This window comes from Echinops telfairi, unplaced genomic scaffold, assembly GCF_000313985.2.
Source record: "Echinops telfairi isolate 266 unplaced genomic scaffold, ASM31398v2 ScPeMD7_443;HRSCAF=831, whole genome shotgun sequence".
Lineage (NCBI taxonomy): Eukaryota > Metazoa > Chordata > Mammalia > Afrosoricida > Tenrecidae > Echinops > Echinops telfairi.
In genome coordinates, this window is record NW_022104341.1 from 70,144,297 (window position 1) to 70,163,267 (window position 18,971).

An 18,971-nucleotide genomic window follows, 5' to 3' on the forward strand; every position below is an offset into this window, starting at 1 on the left:
AACTACAGCTCACACTTGACTAGAGAGCTGGTGTTTTATAAAGCACCTTCAACTCCATTAGCCCCAGCCTCTGTGTCCCGGGAGGCTCACAACACTCCTTTGAGGTGGTGGGTGTGTGTCCACTTGAGAGGCTCACTGAGATCGAGAAGAGCAGAGAGGCTGGCAGTCAGAGTGTCAACTCTACAGTCTGATGTCCCCTGCGCACGATGAGGATGGCTTTGAGTAAAGTACTGAACCTCTTTGTACCCCGTTTTCTCCATGTGTTCAATGGGAAGGAGAGTCATCTCGGCACACTAATTCCTAAAGACAATAAGTGTTCAATAGATGGTAGCTATTACTGTTAGGTAACTTTACCGAAGTCCCTGGCTAACAAGCTCAAGAATCAGGGTTTGATGTGAAGCATGCTAGACCCAAATTCTGTGCACACTCCTTTTCTCCATGCTACCGCCACTCCGCAGAGAAGTGTTCATCATATAACTTGAGTGGTCACTGTAGCCCTGAAAGGAGCCTTAGCAAACGCCTCATTTTCTAACCACCTCATTCGACAAAGGAACCAATGACAGTAAAGTCTGGAATCTCCTGCCTGCCCGGCCAGAGCTTTTCTTTAGGAGCACCGAGCCTTGAAGCTTATTCTGGTCTAAATGGGAGGCGGTACAATGTACATGGCATTTGTTCAGCTGGAACTCCACCCTTGTGCCCTTAATATCTGGACAAGTTATTTCTCCTCTGTGCCTGTTTTCTCATCATTAAAGTGGGGATTATACTAGTATCTACCTCGTAAGTGGCCATGAGGGTTAGATGAGTTGATCTGTGCCATGGAAGATGCTTTTGCCAGGGTCTAATTGAGAGCTAGCAGTAATGGTCAGATATTTATCACAAATTCACTGTTGGTCACACTATTATCACTTTGCTGCTGGAGATGCTACCATCAATATGGAGACAGAGCTCTTGGTTTCTGATGCTGAATTTGGAAAACTGAAGAATAAGGGAGAGTGAGCTGTTTGGGAGAATGATTTTCTTCATGTTTCTGCAGCCTATACTGTTGATGGCATTTGAATTATGATGTTGACACCAAATGATATATATATACACACACATATATGTACACACACACACACATACACACACACACACACACACACACACATATATATATATATATATATATATATGACTGCCAGAAGAATGAATAAACCCGTCTTGGAAGATCTACAACCAGAATGCTCCTTATAAACTAAGAAGATGAGACTTTGTCTAACAGTCAAAATCCAAACCAAGCTCACTGCTATTGAGTAAACTCCAGCCTTTAGGTTAGAACTTCCCCTGTGGGTGTCTGAGACTGTCACTCTTTATGGAAATACAAGCCTCATCTTTCTCCCATGAATCTACTGGTGGTTTCAAACTGCTGACCTTGCAGTTATCAGCCCCAAATAAAACCACTCCACCAACAGATTTGGGCATGTTATGAGGAGGGACCAGTCCCAGGAGAAAGCTAACATGTTTGGGAAAACAGAGGGTCATTAAAAACAGGAAGACCCTCCAAGAGATTGACGGAGAGCGACTGCAACAGCAGGCTCACACACGGTAACAACAGTGAGGATGCTGCCGGACCACGCATTGCTTCCTTCCGGTGTGTGCATGCGGTCACTGCCACTGGAAGTGTTGTAAAGTGTGGATGAAGAAGATAGTTTTGTGATATGTTTTCCTGTTTTTCAGTATATGAGACTCATAGTTGATGAACCTATAAAGACAAGTAAAATAAAGGTTTCTGTGGTGCCAAGGAATTCAAGAGGGAAAAGAATGTTTTGAAACTGGGTGTGGTAGCAATTGTACAATACAGCTTGATGTGATTGAACTATGGAATGATATGATATCTGTATTTACTCCCAATAAAGTGGTTTTGAAAAAAAAAGGTTGATAACCATATATTTGAGGTTTGAAATTTTAAAAAGAGAGAAGTATTATATTAGGAAAAGGGAGTTAACCAAATATAAAACATAAGCTAACAAACACAAAAGGCATACGCTCGTGAACTAGTAGCTATGCATTGGGCTGCAATCTGCAATGTCAGCGGTTCAAACCCACCAGCGTCTCAGCAGGAGAAAGATGGGGCTTTCTACTCCCATAGAGTTAACAGTCTTGGAAACTCACAAGGGAAGTTCCAACCCATCCTACGGAGTCACTGTGGGTCGACAGTGACTCAATGGCCGTGAGTTTGTTTTGTTTTTATGATAGGCTGAGATTTTCCATGTGATAGCTCATTTTAATATTTATACACCACTTTACAACTGACACAGGCATTCCTGTCTTAAGGGTTGAATAAAGGGAGGCTTAGGTACTTTAAGCCACTTGCCCAAAGTTAAGCCATAAATCCATTGCAGAGCTGCAATTGACTCACACTCCGTGTCCAGAGCCCGACTTCTCCGTGCCACACCGCAGTGCCTGTAGGGAGACAGTCATTTGGGCACCATCCAGCTTATTCTCCTGTAAGACGATGCTATTTGCATTGGTGTGGAGGCAGAAATTCCAAATCAGGACAAAATTGAGAGGATGGCGCTGAGAGCCTCTCAGCTCCGTGTGTATGCAGATGACTTAAGGGGAGTGGGGACAGAGCCAAGACACCAGGAATCTGTCAGTCAATCAATATTATCCATCACTGTGAAGCTGGGTTGTCATGGTAACAGGAGATAAAGCCTGGAGCTTGTTAGACTCCGGGGCCTGTCTGTTCAGGGTGACTGGTTAGTTAGCAGGCACAGCAAAGAACCTGCTGGGCCACACTAGACTGCTGAGCTGTGAACCCAGGGTCCTTCACAATTAGGCTCCTGCCCACCTTGCCCTGCTCACTGTCTCATCCAGCTCAGACCCATTCGGAGCACACCTCTGCCTCAGCCAAGCACATGGAAAGCTCCGGAGCATGGCATTGACAGCCTTGGATTCTGAATTACTCCAGCGAAAAAGACACCGAGCCCCTATTGTGGATCAGCTTCAGTCGGCGGACAAGACCCTGGAAGCACACCATTAATAACATGCCTACTGGACACAGGTCACTAGAGTAGCATGACACATACAGTGAGTCCACGGACACACTTAAGGTAGGCTCCCGACACAGAACTGGAGAGACAGGAAGGGTTCTATAATGACAGAGACCTTGGGTGAAGAGGAGTATGAGGAAGTGTTAGCCAAGTGAAGAAGGAAGAGGAGGAAAAGGAATTGGAATTCAAGGTTGAAGGAGCAGCACATACAAAGCCTCAAGAAGAAAGCGAGTGTGATGAGTCCAGGGGCCAGCAAGTAGCTCAATGTGGCCCCTGAGTTGGGGGTGGTCGGCAGTGAGGCTTTAGAGGGTGGAACAGGGACAGATATCTCACTTTGATATTGGCTATCATGCCCAGTGCATGGGTGGGTGAGTGGGTGGGTGGATGGATGGATGGATGGAAAGATGAGTGGATGGATAATATATGGATGGATGGATAAGTAAATAGAGACTGAAATATGAATACGGTTTTCCTCTGAGATTTGTTTTTTCCCTTTCCTTTGGATGATATTCCAAAGTATGCTTGGATTACATGTCCAGAGTAAGTTCGTCAGGGGAGAACAGTCCCTGGAAGAGGACCTCATACTTGGTAAAGTAGAGGGCCAGCAAACAAAAGGAAGCTCCCCAATAAGATGGATTGGTATAGTGACTGCAACCATGAACTCAAACATAGCAACAATTGTGAGGATGGTGCAGGCCCAGTGGCATCTCGTTCTGTTGTGCGTAGAGTTCTGTTGTGTGTACAGGTGCGTACAATGGCACCACAACTACCAGGAACAACCACAACTACTTTGGATAACAAAAGGAAATGCTCTACTCTGATTCTGAAAGGAAGTTGTAAGCAAACAATAGCAGTCATATATAAATATAATGGAAGATATGAGAAATCTGAGGAACTTTGATTTGAGCTGCAACGAAAATGCCCACACCATCTTCATTCCACTCTATAGGTGGCTTTCTCATCCGGGTCTCCCCCGTCTCTCCCTATTCAATGAAGGAAAGCGGTAGTGGCCCAGTGGTAGAATTCTCACCTTCCGTGAGGGAAACTGGGTTTGATTCCCAGCCAATGTACCCTGAATGCAGCTACCATCTGCCTGTCAGTGGAGCTTTGCTTGTTGCTATGTTACGGTTTCTGTGGGAATTCCAGACTAAGATGGACTAAGAAGGACCTAGTGAGCTACTTCTGGCAATCATCTATTGAAGACCGTGTGGATAACAAAGGCCTGATCCACATTGGTCCTGAGAATGACGCAAGTCCCATTGTGCTTGGGCTCACCATGTATAGGGAGTGTCTATTGGTCAGCAATCGCAATAACAAAGATAAGAATAAAGGAGCAGAAAATCCACCAGACAGAGCCTGCATTCCCCCAGCTCCCACCTCGGGGACACAGCACACACTGATCCCAGCACTTTCTAGCTGAGCCCATACGTGGTATCGCAACTCTCAGCTCAGTAGTTGTCCTTGGGTGTTCCGCTCGGAGTCGCATTGATACCAGCACATCAGGCATGCTCCTGGCTCCTGTACTACATTTAAGTTTCAGCACAGAAAATTATAGTGTCATCTTTCATAATTCTCCTTGTTACAGTTCTTAATCAATGGGTCAAACCGACCCTATACTACTATTTCTAGGGGTAATTATTGAGGACAGTAATCTCGTAATTATTCTCCAGATCTAATTTAGCCATTTTGCAAGTATTGCAAGCAGTTTAATTTTTTTAACTGAAATAAAGTATCTGTATAACACAGATACTGTACTGAGAATTAGAAAGCCTGGTTTCAAATTTGTCTCTGCCAATTACCAGCTGTGCCACCTTGGACTTGTCATTTTACCTCGCAGTGTCTGGTTCTCCCCATCTGTAAAATGAGTACAACAGAACACACACACACACACACACACAACTTGAGAAGGGTCTAAAAGTCTTAAATGCATATAGATATAGGGATAGAGATAGGTATATATAATTTGACAGGACTCAGCAAACTGCCTACGACAGATTAGAAATCAGAAAATGCTTTCCTTTCCATCTTGAGAATATTGAGATATCGTATATCTGTCTTGGCAATTATGATATAGATGTGATCATAGGTTTCCTATTGATCTGTAAGATCCTTGAGGGCAGAAGCTGTATTAGACACTGCGGAGGCTCTAGGGTTCATTCAAACTTCCATTCCTTCCCAAATAGTTTTTGAACATCTACAATGTATCAGACACGGAGTCACCCTGATCATTGCCATCCTGGTATTTACAATCCAGAGAAGAAGAGTCCAAACTGCTGATTCTGCCCCATAACCAGCTGGAGGAACTTGGTCATTTACCAAATATAAATCATAGTTTTTTAGATTGTTGTTGAGAAGATTAAATTAATGAATACATAGCTCAAACACAATCAGTGGTGGCTATAATTATAGTATTAATATTATCTTTGCATCCCCAGGGTGGTAGCATTAAAACAAAAGAAAATAACCCACTAACCATCAAATCAAGTTGATTCCAACTCATGTGGAACCTATATAAGGTTTCCTAGACTGTAAACCTTTGCAGGAGCATACAGCCTCAGTTTTCTCTTATGAAATGTCCGTGGATTTGAATTTCTGACCTTGTGGTTAGCAGCCCAAAGTCTAGTGCACAATGCCATTAGAGTTATGCCAGGCAAATAAAATGTGCTCAATGTATAGAAGGACAATAGTTTCTAATGAATTAGAAAAACAGTCTGATGGTGCAGTAGGATAAATATTAGACTGCTAATCATGTGGTCAGCAGTTCAAGGCCACCAACCACTCTGAGAGAGAAAGATGAGGATGTCTACTCCCTTAGGATTTACAGTCTTTGAAATTATATACAGGGTCATTTTGAGTTGAAATGGACTCGATGGCAGTGATTTTGGGCAATCACTGGAAAGGCACATATGTTAGTCTTGTCCCCTCTTCTTTTCTTTTCCCACATCTCCAGTGGGTGACTTTGGCTGGACAAAGCCCACAGGGAGAACCAAATCTAGTGGCTACTTCTACGGCCCGTGAATGAGAAAACGAATTGTTAGTCCACTTTGGGCAGTGATCAAGTAGGCTGTGCATAGCATACTTTATCCCTGCCGTAATCAGATGATTATAAGAAAGAAAATTCTTCTTACCCTATGGAAATCTTTAGGTGAGAGAAACCATGTATTAGTCTTTAGGTGAGAGAAACCATGTATTAGTCATGTTTGTATCCAGATAGTTCTTGCCATACTGTGGGAGCTGAATAAATGTTGCTGCGTGAAAGATGAAAAGACTGAAAAAATAAAGGAAAGAAGCTAAGAGGGAGAATAGACTCAGAGCTATAATTAAAGCCAACTTCAGTAAGGGTTTTAATTCCAGACTCTGTATTGGGATTGGACCAGTTGGTCCAATGACTCTGCCCAGAAGGTGATAATCAATGCTGGGCGGGATGTACTGAGGCTCCTTCCCGGGGTCACTGTTATCCGACATCTATCAAGGGCAGGAATGATGGGATGTAGACAGTGATTGGGGCAGAATTGTTAACACTTTGAAAGATAGTGATGAGAACTCAAAATGATCATGATAAATGGGAGGAGTAGGTCCCTCCAAACAGGGTGACGCTCTGCAGACAGAAATGGATGACCTTGATCCAAAAAGGAGATAGGCAGATGGAGACGGGACATGATTGCTGAGACTAAGTCTACAACCAGAGGACTGGCCACTGCAGCCTGGATAAAAGGCTAACGATTTTTCTTCAGTTTGAACAATGTCTCACAGCTGACCGATTGTAGAGCCTTATGAGACAGGACTTCTGATGATCCCTACTTTATAGGGGAAATAACAGTTAGCATTACAGAGAAAATAACTGGATAGCCAGGAGTGATAATAACAGCACATGGTACAGAAATAATAGGTAATGACTTTAAACTCTTCCTATATGTGAGGCACTTGGTCACATGATCATTTGGACAGTTTTATTCCTTCATTCTACAGACTTTGATCAAATGGCTTTACTACCTACTGACTTCACCTAAAAACTTAATAAATTACAGAAGCTACTCTTTGTTCTTATCACAGTGCCTTTTAGAAATATTAATATGGCTAATGCTTAATCTTGTGAAGTAGCTATCTTTATGCAAACATCAGTGATGGGATAACTGAGACTCATAGATATAAAGTACTAGTTTCTAAATGACAAAGCCTAAAAAAACCCACCAAAGGTATCTCTGTCCAGGACTGGAATTCTTCCTATACCATACTATCGTCGGCCGGTTACGGAGTCCCAGAACCTTACTGGTTTGTTTCATGAGCAAAGCATCAACCGAAGTAATTTTTTGAAAAGTCTTTGCAGAGCCTTTTCAATATGGACAAAGAATAATAAAATCGTGAGCTTTTAAACTCATGAGATCCATTCATTTAATTTTCTATTTTTGGCAGGGTTTCTAGGATAGCATCTTGGATAGAGGCATCCTATCAAACTTCCTTAGCTTCTCTACCTGAGAGAAAGCCTTCCACTTCATATGGCATCTGGAAGGCACATGATGTCAGAAGCTGTGGGGTTTAAGGTACATATCAATGTAGCTAGGCTATGATTCACAGTGATGTGGCAACTACTGGGCTTGGTCTTTCTAAAATGTAATATAATATAACCACTTTCCATCATATGACCAAATATGATTGATCAATCGGGTGAAAGGGAATTTCTTGGGAAGTACAAGTATCCAATACAGACATGGATGCTCTGGCAAAACTCACTCCACTCCTTCGACCCGAATCTGTTCTCCATGCCTCACCTGCAGCCCTTGGAGCTTAAACTTGCAGAAGGTTTCAGCCTGCCATCTGACTGGCAGGCTTTGGATTTGCTAGCTACCACAATCCCATAAGCCATCAGAGGCCTCCATGCTGCTGCTGCTAGACCCATGAATTTAGGACTTTCCGGCCCCCCCATTGTGTGAGTAAGTCTCTCCATGTATGTTCACAGACATCTCACAGGTGTGCTCCCCCAGAGAACCCAGACTAAAATAGACGCCACAATGAACAAGCCCACACCGATTTGCCCACGAAAAGTGGGTCCAGAGCAAGTCACCACCACCGTGCTTCCATGGCATCTCAAGCCCACCTCTGACACTCTGCTCATTCTGCACGGTCACTGACTGGAGGGAGCCTGCAAAGCGTCAGTAGAAGGACGTGATCAGCAGGGATAGAGAGAATGGAGAGAAAGGGGTGTGTGGTGGGGGCGGGGGGCGGGGCGGTAATTGATGAGGTGTGAGGAGAGAGAAAGAAGCTGAAAATTATTCCCAGGTTTTGAGTCAAAAGACGAAAGCAGCTGGGCTGAAAGGAAGGGACCTGGAACTTCAACCAGAATATCCTGAGTAGTTTTCACTAACTAGTGCTGCAAAATTTCACTTCCACGTTATTCATCCATGAAAACAGGGAAAGCTCGTCTTTTTCACAGAAGATTGTTATGCAGATGTAAGTGAGAACATTGACATGCGGGCAAGGGTGAGCTCCGCAGTTCATTGCCAGCTACGTTCCCACCTCTCTACGGAAGCCCAATGGGGAAGTTGGTGATCTCTCTGACAGAGAAAGAACTTGGGAAGAGAAAGGTGAAAGGGGTTGTGACTACCTGGAGGAAACACGTTCCTCGTTCCTCGGAGCATGTTCCCCGACATTTGATAATGTGTGCAGGGTAAAGATAAGACTACAAATAGAATATGGACACCACTTATTGGAAGGCAAACCTTGAAGGAGTGGAGGAAGCAAGGATAATGATCAAATAGAAAGTGAGTGAGGAGGCTACTTCCTGTGGACATGCCCACATTTCATGGTCATGCAGAGAAATGCTCCAGAACCGGTGGTCTGAGAACTAAGACCAGTTAATTCAGCTCAGCAAGAATCCACAGTGTGCCTACTATGCGTCGAGCACTTGGACAAAGAGATGTAGAACTTGTCTGCAGAATTTCTAGTTGAAAGGTGTCATAACCGTCAACACAATGTAAATAGATCAAGTACATATATTCTAGAATCTTCTCTTTGCTCTTGAATCCCTGACCATTCTTCCAAGGGTCTTCAGAGCTTCTCTACCAGATAGCTGGAAGCCCTAACCAAGTGCATGTCTTTTTCAACTCAAAGTTTATGTGCTCATACATGTATGCTATAAATTAATTTAAAGGAAAGAGTAATTCACATCTAACAACCCATACCTCATTCATCTGCAAATGCTATTGACAAAATATATACATTTACTATATTATATAAATTAGTATTCTTCTTCCTTTACTTAGCTATCAATAAGAATCTGTTCTATTCCTGCTAAGCCCATTGCTAGCAGCTCTGATCAGTGCTCTATATAGCAGCTGAATAGCTGTTCCACTGGTGCACGGATGAGCACATAGCATTGCTCTGCTGATAACCTCTCAGCGGTTTGTCATTTGACTGCAGGCAGCGCCCATACTGCCTATCATGTGCAGTATGTTTCCCCCCCAGCTCTCAATCTCAGCTTTGACCATTTTCCCTTGTCACAGAGCTTCAGGTCTTGAACATGCCATACCGCACATGTTCCCTTCTTAGCATCTTTGCATCAGGGTTTACTCAGTCCACACCAGCCTCACCTTTTCCTTGGCGTTCCTTTTACCCTTTGGACTTCCTGTCAGTTTGAGTTTGGCTTCCCCAAAGAGAGTCCTTGGATCCTCCAAGCTAAATGAGTGTCTCCTCCTCTGCCCTTCCAAATAGCCTCTATTTCTCCAACCTGTTCACTTTCTACATGGCTCTTATCACAGGATACACCTTTATACTGATTATTCTATTTATTCATTTACTCAATAGATGTGATTAGGTCTTTACTATTTGTCAGGCACTGTTCTAGAAAATGGATACACAACAATGTAAAACAAAAACAACTACAACAAAACAGTTGAGGTTCCTGTTATCATGGAACTTGGGTTCTAAAAAGAAAGATTTAATATGAAAGAAAAAATGTGCAACAAACATAAGTAAGGTGAATACGTAATTGGCTGAGCATTAGAATCGGGTAGTATTCCTGAATGGCAGACATTCCTATCAGAGTGATGAGTGATATTGATGGATAGACAAGGCAGGAGGGGGACAAAGGGAGCAGACAAGTCTGAGAAAAGATAGTGTATGTCTGTTGGTAGAAAAGGAGGAGGACTAACTTCCTATTGAAAAATTAAATGACCAACAATACTTTTAAGGACCCTAAAGGAGGAGTATGCCTGATAATGTACCCCTAATAAGACACACCCCCTGCGGACCCAGGCCATGTACCACAGAACATTGAGACATTGAATCCCGAATACTCCAGGCATGCAGCATGCTCCAAAAACCATACCAGAGGGACCTGATGTAGAAACCCCACTGGGAGAACTGGACTCTAACCTGAGGACTTCAGACTGTCATGCCATGGTGCGTGAAGAAGCAGAAGACAGCTAGAACAAGACTATTAAGCCGTGCCTAAGCAAGTGGACTAACACTTATTTACTACTTTAATACCCTACTTGCTGTATTAAGATATGTATTATTCTGGCAGATCTGAGTCTGACATTGTCAGTTAATATTAGTATAAGTTTTGTTTGACCACCAACTCCCATTGTTTGTGAAAAATAGCATCCACTCGCATAAGGATTTATTCTATACAAATGAAAAATCCAGGCATTGCAATACGTAGTCAGCCTACACTCGTTCAGTCTCCCTCTCTCAATATTGTGTTAAAATTAGTATGATGGGCTAATTAATTGACACTATAAACAGAACTTCCTTATGCTCCAGGGAGATGATCGATAAGATTCTCTACCATAAATTAACAAGGCTGTCTCTAAGGTGAACCAGAGGCAGATAAAAAACATAGATTCAGAAATCTATTTTGGGCTTTCCCTTATTGCTAGCTCCAATCTAAGAACAATTAGTTCTTATTATGTGGACCTACTCGACACAGGCCCTCACAAAGGAAATGCAGAAGACATGGGTGCTATAGCAAAGTGTGGTAAGGAAATTAGATGGTGCCTGGCTGCCAGAAAAATAGTCTCTGGTGTCTTAAAGGCTTGTTTCCAAACACGCAGCCATCAACCCCAAACAAGTGAGATGTCAACTAAGCCCACATGGAATAAGCACACCAATAGCCATGTCCAAAGATTACAAAGTATACACTTCAAATCCAAACTGTGAGATTCTGGTGTGCAGAAGGCTGTCGATGACAGTGGAAACCCAAAATACACTTGCAGGATCCACATAGGGAATAAGTCTCCAGTGATAGCCCTCTGACCATAATTGAGGATGGGAATAACCTGGTGATCAGGCAGAGTATGGGACAGATGACTATAGTAGATTAAAATAAAAAATCTGACTTGAACAGTTAAAACTTTGTCACTTCATTTCCCTTCTCATATACTTTGAGCTTGATTTCATTTTTAATTTTTTTCTTTTTCCTATTGGGGTTTTACCTCTGTTGTATTTTGTCACTCTGAGTAGCCTCTTGACTCTTTGCTATATGCTTTTCTTTTCTTTTTTGTATACAAAACCCAGGATCGCAGAATCTGTAGAGATGACAACTAGAATAAGGATTACCGGGGGATAAGGCAGCGGAGGGGGGAGGGGGAAGAGGGAGCTGATATCAAAGAATTCAAGAAGGAAGAAAATGTTTGAAAGTAATTTTGGTAGCAATTGATAACTAGTGTTTTGTAGCAAACACTACTTGATATGATTGAACTGTGGGATGGTAGGTCTAGATTAGGTCCTAATAAAATGGGTTTTTTTGGGGGGAAAAGCACTGATGAAAGATATCTTTATAATTGTCTGATGCATTCCAGTCGTTTTAAACAACTTCATGCTCTATGATGAAGTATAAAATGTTGATCTCAATTCCTCAAAAATAAAGCAAGGCAATCTTATTACAATGAGGCCAGGGAAGGCCTGTCTAAGGAGATGGCATGCAAGTTGAGATATGAATGATAAGAATTGAGCTGTGCAATTATCAGAATGAAAATCAGCCCAGACAGAGGAGACAACTTGGATAAGCCCTTAGGCTAAAATAACACAGTCCTGTATTTTAGTAGTTGAATGCTAGAATGATAGAGAAAAACAGTGATGTCAACAAAAGTAACCACAGTCAAAGAGGAAGAGAGGAAGGAAAGAAGGGAGGGGAAGGGAGAGGGAGGGAAGGAAGGAGGAAGGAAGGGGGGAAAGAAGAAGGGAGGAGAGAAAAGAAGGGAAGAAAGGAAACACATAATAAGCAGCATGTCATCCTCAAGTGTCGCCTCGTAGAGTCGAGGTTAGGAAATGTACTAGGGGGCATTGTCAAGAGAAGAAGCCTGGAGACCAGCTAGAAGCCATTAGCCCTACCCGGGCGACAGATAAAGGTGGCTTGGACTAGGACGATGGCTGTCGAGGTGGGGAGGATGGGCTCCATCGCTGTGGGGTGTGCTGATGTGGGGCAGCACTAAGGGAGGGGCCCAGGATGACATACAGACACTGCACCTGTTTCGTTTATTTCCTTCACTAAATCGCACACTTCCCAAAGACAGGGGCTGTGTTTGCGTTTTCACCTGGTACATAATTCAAGCTCAACACACCGAAAAAATAAAGGCATAGATTAAAAAAAAAACCCACAACTATGGGGGAAGGGGCAAAGGAATGTCAGGGCACATTTCATTGAGAAGGGTTGCAGGTTCAAGGGTTCTGAAGGATGAATTAAAGTTTGCCAAGTTAGCAAGACAGGCCTGAGGGAAGGGCATGTGCAGAAGGAGGAGAGAAATATACACCGTGACCGGGATGTGGAGTCACTGAATTACATGAATTGCCTGGGAACGTGGCAGCTCTGTAATGGGCTGGGTGCCAGAGAAGCCTGAATGGCTAGTATAATTCTCTTTTTCCCAAAGACAGACTCAAAGAGAAATTTTAAAAATCTAACTAAATCCAGAAATTTGAGCCCAAAGCCATAGTGATTCCTGTAGAAGTTAGAAAGCTGTAAGTCACAGCCCGTGGGGAAATTGTAGCATCTCACTGAAGTCTAGCATGCCTCCCCAACATCCAAGGCTTCCCTTAATTTTTGATGCATGGTCTCACGTTCATGGTCTTTGGGGGGTGGGGGGTCGAAGTCGTTTATCTAAAGGACGTGTTAGAAGAAAGCAGGCTTGTTCATCCTCTGGGACTAAACCGGAGAGGATCTGAGGCAAACCCAAGGACAAAAGATCCCCCCAGAGCAAGCCAGCCGCCGAAGCTCGGCCTTTGGGGGACATGAATGCATGCCCCACAGGAGGTGTCTTAGGAGCATGCATTGAGTGGGATAGAAATAGTATGGAAGTCAGCTAGATTAAAGGTACAGAGAGAAAAAGACAGCTACAAAGAGGAAAGAGAGGAAAACAAGAAAAGGGACAGAAGTGGGAACGGAAGAGAGGACAAGAGGCAGAGAAAGGCGCCCAGGAAGAAACAGAGTGAGAGAGGGCCGGAAGCGCCCGAGAGAAAAGAAGTGAGCCTGGACAGTGCATGTGGGTGAGTCTGTGTATCGGAGAGAGACGGGAGATGTGCTTGTTCTGCGTAGGTTGATATGTAAATAGCATTCTGGTTTATTAGTGATCTCCAGCAGATGAGGTGATGATTAGCACATTTCCATATTTATAGAAAAGCAGCACTAACTTTCTGGATTTATAGAAAATCAGCTCTTCACAAATAGCAACTTGTGCTGTTACCGACATATGGTTTTCTATAAACAGAACTGAGGTAATTATCCCGGGGACGATTTGTTGGTGGGCTCCTTTTGAATAGTGACCACATTGGAAGCCCACTTCTGCCTCACAGATAGTAAAGAGGAGGAGCCACCAGATACCTCAGGCAATGAATTAGTAATCCAATGCCAAAGACAGGAAGCCTAGTAAGAGCTTTTCCCAGGACCACGTGATGGAAGGTCCACAGGTTCTGGGCTCAGCCACCATCGTCCTACAGCCTGAATACTTCTGAGACTGCAACCGGAGAATGCTATCCACCCAAGTATGGTCAAGAGACTGAACTGGACTGTGTGCCACAGGACCTGGGACCTAGGAGCTGTGCAGCACACCGTGTTCTTTTTTCCTTCCTTATCTTTGGGAAAGACTCTAAAAAGGCCCATTTGATTAAAGCATTTCAAACTTCGCATTTTACTTGAATCCATAGTGACAGGTAAATTCGCACAAATCTTATCTGTGTGTGAGCATGTGTGTATATGTGGCAAACAGAGAGGCAGCAAAACGTTTGTCATTGCAACACCATTTGCATGCAGGTTCCATGACCTTAATTATGTCCATCATGTTGGCCAATCATCTCGCTTATTGAACCCCAGATTCAGTGTCCTCTAAAGTCCTTGTGCCTTCTTTTCCCCCTCTCTCCACTCCATCTGGTCATCATGAATACGCTTTTCTCTCTTAGAACTTGTCAAGTCTAGAATTTCTTTTGTGACGGACTGCTATCACGCCACACAATATTTCTCCACATGGGAATAAGCTACTTCCTTTATAAGAGCTCTGGTAGTCTGGTAGGTTCTGCATTGGGGTCCTAATAACAAGTCAGTAGTTCGAAACCACCCCCTGCTCCACACGAGAAAGAGGAGGCTTTCGACTCCCATCAAGAGTTATAGTCTTGGAAACCACAGAGGCAGCTATGTCCTACAGCATTGCTGTTATCCAGAGCTGACTTGATGACCATGAGTGAGTGACGCACTTCATTCACACCACCACCGAGTGCCAACACCAAGCCAAACGCTCTGCCGTTGAGTCAATGCTGACTCATAGCAACCCCTGTGGGTTTCCGAGACCGTCACTGTGCACAGGAGTAGAAAGCCCAGCCTGCTCCCTCTCAGAGCTGGTGGTGGTTTTGAACTGCCGCCCATTTGCATCGCAGCCCAACAAGTAACCACTGCACTACCACATTGCACATGTATTTATTTAACTGGAAAATCGTTCTTGAAACGGTAACTTAATTTGCCTATAATCCACCATGCTATTTTATAGTCTCTTCTTTTGTTCTTTTTCCTTTCCAGGCAGCCTGATGACACAGTGATTAAGTACGTGGCTGTTGACCCAAAGGTGAGTTAGAACTTAGCAGCCACTCGGTGGGAGAAAGCTGCGGCAGTCTGCTTCTGTGAAGATTTACAGCCTCAGAAGCCCCAGGGGGCAGTCTATTCTGTCCTGTAGGTTTGCAATAAGTCGAAATAGACTCAAGGTAAACAGACTTGTTTGGGGGTCTAACTCCCAGTCTTTGCACACTTACTAATTAATTGAGATACGGGCCTAATAATGTGCTTTTCTATCAAGTCCTCAGTGAGGTCAATGCTCTCCGTCTGGGGTCCTCACTTTGCAAACCATCTGCTGGACGGGTTGGAAGAAGACCACTTAAAGGTGGTTGGTGCCATGCGACGAAACACAGTCTTCCGTCTTGTCGTTAGGTGTCATTGGGCTAGTTCTGACTTGTAGCCACCCCATGTACACAGCACGCAACCACTCGGTACTGCCCTGTCCTCACAATTGTTCTTATATGTGGGCCCATGATGCCAATCCCACTTGTAGAGAGTCTCCCTCTGTGCCCCTCTACTTTATCATGCATGACATCCTTCTCCGGGGACCAGTCCTCTCTTGATAACGGGCCCAACGTATGTGAGATGAAGTCACTCCATCCTTGTTTCCAAGAAATATTATGGCTGTACTTCTTCCCAAACGGTGTGTTTGTTCTTTGGGCCGTCCTTGGTACTTTCCATATCCTTCACCCAGAGCAAACATGTTCAGCAGAGCTTTCAGACCAAGAAGAGATCTTTGGTGTTAGTCATCCAGGATATTATGCAAGGACATAACACCATCATGTCTGGGAAATAGAAAATCTACCCTGAGGGTAACTGTCAAGGATAGATAGGAAGGGATGAGCCCACGGGCAGATACCGTTCGTGTGCAGATGCGGTAATAACTGAAAGACAGGAGCTAGCCTACCACTTAGAAGGGGGCTTGAAGACAGGGGCTGGAAGGACGCAGTTGAGGAGAGGCCGTGGAGAGGTAGAGGAATGATGTGCATAGAAGGTGGTATGTAGGATGATTCTAAATTTCTGGCTTCAATGACTGACTGGATGGTGGTTCCATTGATTGGGAATCAACAGTTTAAACAAGTTTTAACATTTTAAGTAGCAAGACCCCAAAGATTCCTTATCATCAAGAACCCAAATGTGATATAACAGAAACCGTATCATTTGGGTGGGCAAAAGAGTCGAGTTTAAATCCTGTTTCTAGCATTTATTATCAAGCCATTCCATCCATCCTTCTATACCTCAGTTCCTTGAAACAATAATACCAACATTTCCTCCTGTCATGCAGACAAAATCAGATCATGTGTAGCTCATAGTCAGGGCTCAGAAAACTGCAAAGCACCCCCTAGTGTATACGCTGGTCAATGTGTGTAGAAAGCATTTGTTCTACTTACCAGATGATTCCATCTGCTCTTTGTCAAGCACCAGAATATACTCATAAGTGCCGCCCATTGATCCAGATGTAATGTAATGGGTGCCATAGTCATTGATGAACTTGGCATACATGCCATAATTGTATTGCTCCGGCAGTTCCATTAACGATTCCAGCATTCCTTCATCCAGTACGATATTATCCCGCCTCATCTTAAAATGAGCAGTCTGCACCTTGGTGAAAATTCTGATGAAACCATAATTCTGGCAACAGCAACAAAATTGAATGAGGGAAAAGACAAAGAGTAGATAACTTACTATAAAAGGTTAACATTGAATAGCTGAGTGAAATAGGCGTGTGTATGTATAGATAAGGAGCCTTGGTGGCTCTGTGGGTTGGCATGGGCTGCTGACTGAAAGATTAGTGGTTCAAATCAACAAGCCTCTTCTCAGAAGGCTTGATTGCTCCTGTAAAGATTTACAGTCTTAGGAAAGCTGTTCTACTTGGTCCTTTCGGGTCACAAGGAGCCTAAGTGGACTCGATGTTAGTGAGTTGAGTAGGGTTTTGTCTTTTGTTTGTGTATAGTTTTCTTTATATGAAATTCAAGATGCATTAATCTACAGAACAGTCACTAGATTAATAATTTCTTTGGGTTATGGCAGGGTTGGGGAGAAATGGGGAGCTAATAATAATAATGCATATAAGGCAGAAGAAAATTTCTGAAATTGATTGTGATGATGATGTATAACTCTTTTGTATGTTTAAATTATTGAATTATATGATGTGTGAATCACATGTTAATAAAACTGTTTATCAAAATCAACTCTATGGCAATGGAGAAAAAAATGTCCCTTGTTTTTTATTGCATTTTTCCCCCCACAAAGTTTTTGAAACCCCCTTGTAGCAGAATGCCAGGCTAACTGCCTTTGAGCAGACCCTAACTCATAGTGACTCTGTGTGTTGTGACAGAATTGTGTTTCACAGGGTTTCTCAGAGGTTGGTCACTAGGCCTTCATTCCTAGCGCTCCTGTGTGGTCAACGAATCTCTAACCTAATGTTAGTAGCCCAGCACTCAACTCTTTGTACTACCCAGGGATCATCATCAGACCTGGGAACAATACTTGGTTCTAGATGAATGGCTCTATGTGTGTTTGTTAACGAAGTTAATTTTGTTACTGCATTTGCATTATCCTAAGTAATAATCCTAGTAGATCCAGATTGCTGATATCAATGTCATTGAGACTGTTAGGTGAATTTTTCATTGATTCGGTAATTATTTCCTCGGCCCTGATCACCTCTTCATCCTCATCAAACCTCGTGTTTCCAGTCTCCAACTAGCCAGAGTCCTTTCTGCCCTATACTGTATGTGAGGCACGCTCCATGTCCAGGCCTTGGTACAAGCCATCCCCTGCATCTGGGGCATCCTTCAGCCAACTTCTCTCTCCCATCTATCTGTCCAATTTGTATCTTTAGAGCTCAGCTTAGATGGTCCTTCAGCTAGGAAGCATTTCCTGACCCCTCAGGAAGGCATTGTGCATGCCAGCCCTCCTGCTTGTCTGGTAAAACAAGCCTGGTTTAGCATTCTTCCAAGGCGGATTTAGAGGGCTTGGCTGTTTCTCTTGAACATATTATCATTCTAAGTACTTTCTTATATGCTCTAGGTAACCAGGAAAAAGGATGGGGTGAAGTGATAAGAGTTCTCGTCTTATCTGTTCAGTTCTATTCCCTTTGTGATGATTCTGTGTGCAAAAGCGTAATAAGAAAAACAAACATGATTACCAGTGATCAGACATTTCCAATTACACAAGCAAATTAAGGTTCAATTACTACTGTACTTTTTAATGCAATTAAGGTAATACGTGCTCCGTGTAGATTATGGAATACTGTGTGACACAGGCATTATGTTTTAATACCTGCTCATTATACTTGGTTAACTTCTCCAAGAATGAAGAGTCTTTTGATCCAGATACACCCCCCTCCACACCTATGGGGATGCTCATCAAGCTTATACCAATGGTCACTCCCCATGACACAGACTTGTCCTTTCGCATTTCAGAGAGAAGGCTGTTTGCATCATCATAGAACTCTGAGGAGCTTTCTGTGTCAACCAGGGCCTGCAAAGAAACACATGGAAGTTAGGCTTGCGCCTACAAAGTCCACCATTTATTATTCAAATCTCTGCTTTGTCCAACAGCTAATGTTTCAGATTGATTTCAGCTATTTTCCCAGAAGACGAATCCAGGTATCAGATCAGTATTTGAGAAAATACCACAATGTCCTCTACAAGGGCATGTTGTTGCTGCTTGTTGCTGTGGACTCTGGGGACTACAACTCTTCCAGGCCTGGTGCCTTTTAGAAGATCCCCAGGCCTGTCTTCCAAGGCACCTCAGGGTAGATTCAAATTGCTAGCCTTTCAGTTAGTGGTTGAGTTTTGGTTTGTTTTTTAATTTATTATTAACCGGGAGTTAATACAGATATCTTATTATGCCACAGTCCAATCACATCAAGCAGAATTGTACAATTGCTACCAGATTCTTTT

At 43.3% G+C, this 18,971-nt stretch overlaps 1 protein-coding gene across 1 annotated transcript in view; it reads right to left on the reverse strand.

The window, feature by feature from the left end:
• C8A (complement C8 alpha chain) overlaps window positions 1-18,971 on the reverse strand; it is a 76,726-nt gene that overhangs the window by 21,171 nt on the left and 36,584 nt on the right. The window contains exons 6-7 of the mRNA XM_045291985.1: window positions 18,346-18,546; window positions 16,455-16,695 (exon numbers count right to left, since the gene is read on the reverse strand). Coding sequence (XP_045147920.1) covers window positions 16,455-16,695; window positions 18,346-18,546 — 442 coding nt within the window. The remainder of the gene's footprint in view (window positions 1-16,454; window positions 16,696-18,345; window positions 18,547-18,971) is intronic.